At 38.1% G+C, this 9,654-nt stretch overlaps 1 protein-coding gene across 1 annotated transcript in view; it reads right to left on the bottom strand.

Annotated features, from left to right (window-relative positions):
- GOLGA4 (golgin A4) overlaps window positions 1–9,654 on the bottom strand; it is a 48,513-nt gene that overhangs the window by 8,681 nt on the left and 30,178 nt on the right. Inside the window, exons 15-20 of the mRNA XM_009999057.1 lie at window positions 8,296–8,417; window positions 7,143–7,273; window positions 5,716–5,829; window positions 3,151–3,171; window positions 2,901–2,969; window positions 2,214–2,289 (exon numbers count right to left, since the gene is read on the bottom strand). Coding sequence (XP_009997359.1) covers window positions 2,214–2,289; window positions 2,901–2,969; window positions 3,151–3,171; window positions 5,716–5,829; window positions 7,143–7,273; window positions 8,296–8,417 — 533 coding nt within the window. The remainder of the gene's footprint in view (window positions 1–2,213; window positions 2,290–2,900; window positions 2,970–3,150; window positions 3,172–5,715; window positions 5,830–7,142; window positions 7,274–8,295; window positions 8,418–9,654) is intronic.

The raw sequence follows: 9,654 nt of genomic DNA on the forward strand, positions 1-9,654 counted from the left end.
ATTTTTAGAAATGTCTGAGCTGTTTCCCAAGGGAAAACATAGTAAAACACAAGAGCCTGAGACCAGGAATTCTCCCTCAGAGAGAAGGTCCCACTGGCCCAATACTTGGCCTGTAAAGTGACCAACAATAAATGTCTACAGGAGAGCATACAAGCAGTGCAGGCCTATTTCTGCCAGGGTCCTGGGGTGCTCATAGGCCTCCATGGCTGTGGCCAGCCTCCTTTGGGAGCCCCACCTCCACCATCTCCTGCCACAAGCCCAGAGCTCAGCTTGGGGGCTCCAGTCCCTGCCTGAGTATCATCAGAGATGTGTCCATCTCTGCTCCTGTCTCCTGGATGGACCTGGGACCTGCACTGGAGAGAGTTGCTCTTGCGACTGGAGATCTTGGACCTAGGTCAGAGCTTGTCAAGCAGAACTTGAGGCATAACACAGCAGAACTGTTCTGTTTTATTCTGTTCCCTACCCTCCTGATGACCTGAGTAACTGTGAGCGTTATTTGCCTGAACTGTCAGGGGTTTTCAGTTCCAAATCCTCTTTCAAGTACACACAACACAAAGGTTACAAGTGGAAATGGGTTTTTCTTTTTATTTTTATGACTGTTTCAGAGCCAATGCTCACAAGCATTAACATAATGCTCATGTGCAGCCAGGAGCAGGCTGATGGGTTCTTCAGCTTAGCCTGAAAGAACATCCCTTGCTGTCTGGCAAAGGCAAGTCCCAGAGCTGCAGAAAGTAGCAGGAATACAGGCCAAGCAGCCCCTGTTTGCTGAAGGGTGAGAATGTGAAGAATGAGGATCAGGACCAACCACACACAAAAGAAAAGGATCAAGAAAAAATAATAATAAGAATAATTAGAGGTGAGTGGCACTGTGGGGTATTTTCCAAAGTATGACACGTGATGATGACAAGCACACATTTTGTCTTCCCAAACTTGCTCCACTGCTGAGCTCCTTGTCCACTGATGCCTGGGCAGCGCTCTCGTGCCTGCCCTGTGCTGGTGTTGCACACAGGGAGAGCTGGAAAGTGGCAGCTCTGGATGGTGCAGCCAGGCTGGAGCCCTTCCAAGCACAAGCAAGAAGCCCTGGGGACACGGAGCCAAGGGAAGAGCAGAGCTCTCTGCTGCTCCAAACTTGCAATGAGCAAAAGAGCCCAAGAGAGCCAGGGCATGAGAGGGGCCTGGAGGGGCAAGAGCAGCAGAACTGAGCTAAAAGGGCCCAGAGAAGCCCTGACAAAGGGCTGTGCTCAGTGATACAGAGGACAAGAAATAACCCTTGCAGCCTATCCTGTGGGTCTAGAAAGCTTCTTCCCAGATCAGGAGACCCTGATGACATTTTTTTCCAGCCCTGCAATAGCAAAAGGTATTAAACACCCATAACCATGTCCCACACTAGCCCCTGGCTCTGTCACACTGCGGGAGGTAGTCATGTATCTTCTGTGGATTTTTTCAAGGTAACTGGGCAATTCATATTTGGTTTTGCACCAGTGCAAAGTGCAATTTTTCAAAGTCTTCTGTGTTCATCCAGTTGAGCTGGGTTTCCACAGGAGGGCAGAAACCCTGCATCTCTGACACTAATGAGGCTCACACAGAACTCTGGCCATAACATAGCATAGCCATTCTGCTCCGTTTCCTGCACTCACCATGACTCTAATAAAGATGAGACTTATTTCCCTGATATTCCAGGGGGTTTTCAGCTCCAAAACACATTCAAGGATACATTTCACAAAGGTTACCAGTGGAAACAGGATATTATTTTATTTTACTTATTGCTATGTCAGAGTAAGATGTCTTACAAAGGAACTCTAATCATGAGAGTAAAAGCCCAGACATATAACACAAGAAAGATGTGTAAACTCTAGTATTTGTATTAAGAATATTTAAGAGTCATAGAATGTGTATTTATTTAGCCAAGACAAATACATAATTACTCCCCACTCATTTTCAAATGCCACTGTTTATACCCCTCAACCTGGAGTTACATTAAGCTTAAGAACTCTGATACAGAGCTGTAGGACACAAAACCAATAACCAAACGAAATTCTGTGTGATTTGCTCAGCTGAAATCACACATCAGCTCTATTTCAACAGTCAAAACAAGGATAAGATATCGTAAAAATACTATACGAATGTTTTAAAATGACAATTTAATTATCTAAACCAAGGCACATATGTCAAGCAGATCAAAAACTAATTTGTGATGAAAACTGTATACTTACCTCTGTACGGTGTTCCAACTGATGTGACATACACATTCTTCTCATAATTTCTCAGCCTGTCTTCCAACACATGAATCTAAACAGAGAACAGTCAAAATAATAAATGGTGTTCCCAAGAAGCTAAAATAAGCATAATGGAAAGAGTTTTGAGATTAATATAATCTCCTTCTATGAAAGCAAAATACACTTGCTTTTTAAGGAAGGAAAACATTAAAAACTGTGTTCTTAAAAACTATTCCTAAACTATTTAAGGAAATGGGTATACACATGTCTACAGCAAGTGTTATGTAAATGCATTTATACACATATATACATGTCTCTATTTTATACACATAAGTGTACATAAAAAAGACAACATGACAAAACTTGTACTTAACATCAAATAAAGTTTAGTTTTGAAAAAGAACCATAATCCTGTGAAATGCATTGTTTCATTTTTCACTGTGCAAATGTTTTGCTGAACTGTATCTCAAGCATGTGATTTTTCATTCTCAGGGGACAAAGAGTACTTTGGAAAATGCACAGATCTTCTGAGAGCACATATGAGTCAAAACTGGTTTACATGTGCTCTAATTCCATACTACTCATGTGGAGATGTGCTGCATCATCGCTTGAAATGAATAAAACTTTTAATAGTGCAAAGTATGACACATGAATACTTTTTACTTGTTCAAACAGCACCCTTACCTGCTCTTTGAACTCCTGCTCTTTCAGTTTTGAATCATTGACTAGTGTTGTCTTCTGTGCAAGCTGTGCCTGAAAGAAGACCCAGATGTGGAAATCATCAAGACACTGCTGAGGATACACTGTAGGTACCTTTTCAATAAACCTCTTTTCTTTTTAATGCTCACAAGCTTAATAAGCAGTTGCTTCTGCTTTCAAAAAGCTGTGAAACAAAACTACTTAGAGAGCAAAATCAATAAAATTTAAGATTTACCTGAAGTTCCATTATTGTGACCTGGAACAAGAGAAAAAAAAACAAGAAACAAAAAATGCTGAGTATTGCATTGAACACATGCTAAAAAAGAAATATCAATCACCTAATTCTGATACTATGTCTTAATAGAGGGTGATAAAACTGTAATGACCGAATCCAACATATACTTATAAAAATAAGCAATCCCATAAATAGAGTTTAACTTATTTGAATTGACAGTACATAAAGCTCATATTTAAATTCACTCATTTGTTTCTGTAAAACAATTATCACAAATACAACTTCAAGAACCTAGTATTTCCAAATCTTTATAAAATATGTATTGGAGACAAATGAAAATTGAATGTGTATGAAGCATATGCCAGAAACTACTAACTACTATTAATACTATTTGTAATATTATATATTTTTCCTTAATTCTCTCAAATGCATTTGGAAATGTGAGCATCTATACAAATACAACTTCAGCTTAAGAGCTTAACGAGCTCAACACTTTGCAAATACAGCAATGTCTATCAAGTACAGAAACTATTCTAAGCTGAAATTTCTATTTTTTCAGTGTTCCAATGATAAGGAAAATAATGCTTTAGTAGTCACAGATATGACTCCAGGTTGTAAAATCATTTTAATATAAAAGAATCCGTGTGATATTATTTTTTTTAAAGCAACCTAAAACTTAACACAGAAATGATACATACTACTTGTGGGTTTTCCTACACTCTGCAAACAGATTATAGAGGAAAATAATTCCTCTATGGATCTCAAACCTGTAAGAGCAATTCTTCACTCTGAATAGATCAATCATCAGATCAGACATTTATTTGCTCATGAAAAGAGACGGTTTGAGACTTTTACATCCCAGCACTAATGCTTAAGGATGTTAGTATTTCTCAACTGTTTATCAGTGTCAGAAAAATATTGTAGAAAAGCATAGTTATGCTTCACATCAAAGTGGATGTGTGATGTTTGGCTGAGGCTGACAACAGCAGCACAGAAGGTTTTATAAAACAAACTTCTGTGACTTGCGAAACTCCAACTTTAGACAACAAATGGATCAGTTGCCCACAAAAAGTTGCTTCCAGTCAGTGGAAGACTTCTGATTTGTTTTGTTATTAGCACTGAAGGGGAAAAAACAAACAAAACAACAACAACAACCAAAAAAATCCCAAACGACAAAAAAAACCACAAAAAAACCCAAAAACACCACACACAAAGAAGAGACAAAAGGTACCATGGCAAATATAAGATGACAGAATGCATTTCAATGGACATGTAAAATCCAGATGTGGATTTGTACACTTCCACTCAGTTAATGTGGACAGGGTTCACAGGCTCCATCCAGTTTTCTCACCTAGTTCTGTATTGTTGCATGTATATGCTATTGTATCAGTTAACAGCAAAATTAGTTTCCTACAGACATATCGAGGACAGGCAGTGGACAAATTAAGACAGGGAGTAACTAAGAAGAAAAACAACTACTCTTAATTTCTTAGCCTTTAACTCCTGACCTCAGAACAAAGTGTCAGAATCCAATCCTGAAATACCAATAAAACAAGAAATTGGAAGCCCACTTACAGTACTCTAAATATCTGAGTTTTGACTGGACCAGAAGATGTACCACAAGCTATGTGCACATCATCAGTATGAAGACTATGAAATATGACATTCACATTCAGTTAAATTAGAGCTATGCAAATGAAAGACTGAATAATTTGCTAAACTTGAAGTTAGTTGGAATTCTCAAAATTACTCAAGAAAGGGACAAGGGTTGAATAAGAATATAGGGCAGTCTGATACAAATACTTCTGCTTTTCCTGTTATGAAAACAACATTCATGTCATGGAATTAATAGAAGTAATATAAAGGGTATTGTAAGCAAGTTCAAGGCAGAAGGGACAGACAAACATTAAGACTGAGGTATATTTGTACTGTAAGTTTGCAGTGTCAAATAAATGTATTTAGTATCTCTATTAATGCCTGTTGTCAAAAGGAAACTTTAAAAATAAGGTTATTATGAATTGTCACCAATGACTAAAAACCTCATACACTTCTCCTCCTCTCAATATAACAACTAGCCATATTTTCAAAGAATTCCTCAAACTAAAACGTGGTCTCAGAAAGACAAAAGCATCCATTCAGTCTTCTTTCAATTAAGACCTCTCTGTCCATAATTGATATATCCAAGGCACTATTTTAGAACTCTTCAGAACATGAATGAAAAAAAAAAAAAAAAGAAATTCACACTAAAAATGACTGAATGTGATTTCCTTCCTTCTAAAGGGTTTCCAGTAAAATCAACATAAAAATTACATGTAAAGGGCAAAATTTTTCACCTTAGTAATCCCAACTACTGGGCTTTTTAACATACCACTAAGAGGTAGTATGAAATACTACAGATTCTAAAGAGGTTCACTTTTGAGGGAGTTAACATCTAAAGAATAAATAGTGTATGGCAAAGTGAAGGCCAGAAATAGAAATAAAATCCAATTCAGAGCAAACCACAGAATTTTTATGAAGACTAAGCATTTCACACCTAGAGGTATAGAAATGTTACTGCTAGCTCACTTTTTCACTGTTCCAACATTCCTCTTCTGCCATCCTTTGTTTGTATTCCTTTTGCAAGTCTTCTAGTTGTGCCTGCAACTCGTGAACTTTTGCTGTCATCTCTTCTTCACGGGCCTTCAAAACACAAGGGAAAAATTACTTATATAACTAATCACCTAGCCACTCATAAACTGAACTATAGGGGACAGAGTGTAATGAACTATACACAAAAAGAATACCCTTGATATTCAGTATAAAGGCTAGTTACACAACAGGACTATGGAAAAGAGCAAGAAACAAAGGTAGGAGCTTAAGATTTTGCAGGCTTTCAACAATTAAGATTACATAGTTAGGATTGCAGTTAGTTTTTTGAAAATAACAAAAAAGAGCTATTCTATCAGGCACTAAAACAAAGTTCTAAGTATAATCCAGTAAGTGTATTACTAGAGAGACTGTGCTTGCTTATATGACCTTCATGAACAGGACACATGGTTGATATAGGTACTTCCTATACTCTGGAAGTGACAAGGACTTAAATCTTGATATTTAGTTGAAGAAAAAAGACTTTGGCTGCAGATTACAGGCTATGCTGATTTACAAGTTCTTTAAAATTAGGGAGACTTTAGTGAAATCTTATGTGATACAAGTTTTATAAAAGAAGAAAATATCAGATAAAGCAAAACAAGTACCAGGGGAACACTGGAAAAGAAGAAAATTCATTCTTGCAATTGACATTATCTTTGCTTTATCTTCACACCATTTATTGAGAGAGACAAACCTCTCTGCATAAAGGTCTTGATGTGCAATTTCTCAAATATGTTATGAGCCAAGTCAAGAATAAAAGGGGTAATAATTCAGGCTACATTGAGAAAACCAATATGCCTGCAAATGTGTATGTTCCCTATTTCTGTCAGATATCTTAATGACTATGACATACACTCAACTACACAAAAATATTTTAACTTTTGAGATGCTTGCTTTTTTCAGGAAAAAAGGTAACAAATTCTCTAAACTTTTTTTTCCTTCCCTAAAACTACAGAAACATGCATACTGCAGACCTTACTTTAAGGGGTGTGGTGCCAACCTGGACAGAGAAAAAAGCTAGAGAGAATAAGGCTGACCCATAAACGCTGTATTTAAATTCTGAGAGAACCAACACACCACGACAACTCCAGTATTGAACGTAACATGCTCACACTTTGCCCATTTTGATCAGGAACACAAACTGCCCAAGGATATATGGACCTAACCATATAATTTTTGTTAAATGATCAGAGCTAGAGCATATTTTTTTTTGTTCTTTCTTGTTCACCATAAACATCAAATGCAATTCAAGCATTTAGTGCTTTTTACTAGAAAGATTTATAGTTTTTCTGTCTAGATGTGCAATGAAAGAAGAGAGAGTTATTTTGAAATGTATGTACTAATATCACTTATCAGAAAGATACCTCAAGGATTTCTTCGTATTTTTCCACAGTTCTTTTTAGATCATCATCTTTTTCAGCAATTTTTTTATGCAACTCCGTTGTCTCTATGTGATGATTTTCTATCAATTCAGATTCTACCTCCTGGGCTTTACCTATATAAAAACCAAAAAAAGTCAGTTGATATAAAAAATTTGTAAAAGCATATTTATTTTGTTAAATTATGTCACAAAAGCATTTGAAAAAAAAGCTTAGAGACAGCCATGGAAAGAAAACTTGTCAAGAAAATTCATTTTTCACAGTCAGTGAAAATTAGGTCCCTTGACCCTAAGACGTAGGAAGCTTGTTGTCTGCAGTTTGTATAATAAGCTTTTTCTACCTGATTCTGGAACTCTTCTCTAAAACTTAAGATAACAACCAATATTTATTAGGTAATTCTATGACCTACTCCAGAGAGAGAAGCAAATAAAACAACTAAATCTTCAGCAATTCCTCACTTGTAGAGTGTACTTCCAGCAACTGTGAAGTCCAAAGATAGTTTCTGCCCACATCCCCAACCTCCAACTTGCACTACAGTGGCAAAAGGTGAAGCAGAAATACACTGTACTCTAGTTGTAACCACATGATACAGGAATCAGATATCATACCCAGCTGGTATCAGTGGTTACAGTGAAGTAAGTCTGCAAGATGCAGATAAAAAAATGCAATCCTGCTTCCCAGATGGATCTCAGTTTCTCTAAAAGGCACTCTTTGGTACCATATATTCAGCAATGGAATGCTAAAGGTTTATACTGCTTAAATCAAACTAGCATTACAATAAAAACTTACCTATGTGCTTTCACCTCTAAAACTCTACTCCCCATTTGTATATATGATAAAAAAAAAGGTACCTATGGCTATTATGGCTAACTGTTGCCATGACTGATGTAAATGTTACATCAAAGCTGCATCCTTCAGGGTAATGAAGAACAGCTACAGCTTCTGCCTTATTGTGCTACAATTAACATATGTAGGTTACCTCCTGAACAAGACAAGTTCTTTCCCAGAGTTCTCTAGGCAGTTGTAAAGCAAATGTTGTCTTTATCAGAGTCCCAGATAAAACCCCTTCCCCAAAACATATGACGGTTTTGTTTTCTGGCTATTATACTGATTACTGCTATGTGCGTATTTCACTTACTGATGGTCTCTTTTACTGCTGTTTCCAGTTCTCTTTCTTTTTGAGCCAGCTGAGTATTGAACTCTCTCATTAACTGCTTTAAGGTGGAGTTGTGCTTTAACTCAATGTCTTCTTGTTCACATCTGTACAAAAATGCCAAAAAAACACAGTGAGAAAATAAAATCTTAAAAGAGAGTGTAAGAACATTTTACCAAGATAGGAGAATTGAGAATTTTTTCAAAATTGTTTTAGAATGGGATGGTATTTAACTGTATTAATCCTGAGGAACTGAGGGAGGCTTTTTGTTCTACTCTTACTAAATTCACCTGGAAGGTGTACGTGTTTCATTTAAAAAACAACACAGAATGGAACCCTACTGAAAGGCATGGAGCTTTTGCTGAGGAAGATACAGAAATGGAAATAAAAAATGTGCCACATAAAAGCAGAAATTTTAGGGAATTCCTTAATAGAGAAACCATTAAGCACACCGCAACTTTCTGCAGTTCATACTAACAAATCTCGTTATCATTTCACAGAATCACAGAATCTTAGGGGTTGGAAGGGACTGCGAAAGATCATCTAGTCCAACTCCCCTGCTACCTAGAGCACATCACACAGGAACGCGTCTAGGCAGGTTTTGAACGTCTCCAGTGAAGGAGACTCCACAACGTCTCTGGGCAGCCTGTTCCAGTGCTCTGTCACTCTCACAGTAAAGAAGATTTTTCTGATGTTTACATGGAACCTCCTATGCTCCAGTTTGCAACCATTGCCCTTTGTCCTATCACTAGATATCACTGAAAAAAGCCTGGCTGTCCTCCTGACGCTCCCCCTTAATGTATTTGTAGACATTGATGAGGTCGCCCCTCAGTTTCCTCTTCTCCAAGCTAAAGAGACCCAGCTCCCTCAGCCTTTCCTCATAAGGAAGATGTTCCACTCCGTCATCTGTGTGGCTCTGTGCTGGACTCTTTCAAGCAGTTCCCTGTCCTTCTGGAACTGAGGGGCCCAGAACTGGACACAATATTCCAGATGCGGCCTCACCAATGCAGAATAGAGGGGGAGGAGAACCTCTCTTGACCTACTAACCACACCCTTTCTAATACACCCCAGGATGCCATTGGCCTTCTTGGCCACAAGGGCACATTGCTGACTCATGGTCATCCTCCTGTCCACCAGGAGCCCCAGGTCCCTTTCTCCTACACTGCTCTCCAGCAGCTCAGCACCCAACCTGTACTGGTCCATGGGGATGTTTTTCCCCAGATGCAAGACTCTACACTTGCTATTATTGAACTACATCAAGTTTCTCCCTGCCCAACTCTCCAGCCTGTCCAGGTCTCGTTGAATGGCAGCACAGCCTTCTGGTGTGTCAGCCACTCCTCCCAG

The sequence above is a fragment of the Chaetura pelagica genome, unplaced genomic scaffold (genome assembly GCF_000747805.2).
Source record: "Chaetura pelagica isolate M959 unplaced genomic scaffold, ChaPel_1.0 scaffold396, whole genome shotgun sequence".
Lineage (NCBI taxonomy): Eukaryota > Metazoa > Chordata > Aves > Apodiformes > Apodidae > Chaetura > Chaetura pelagica.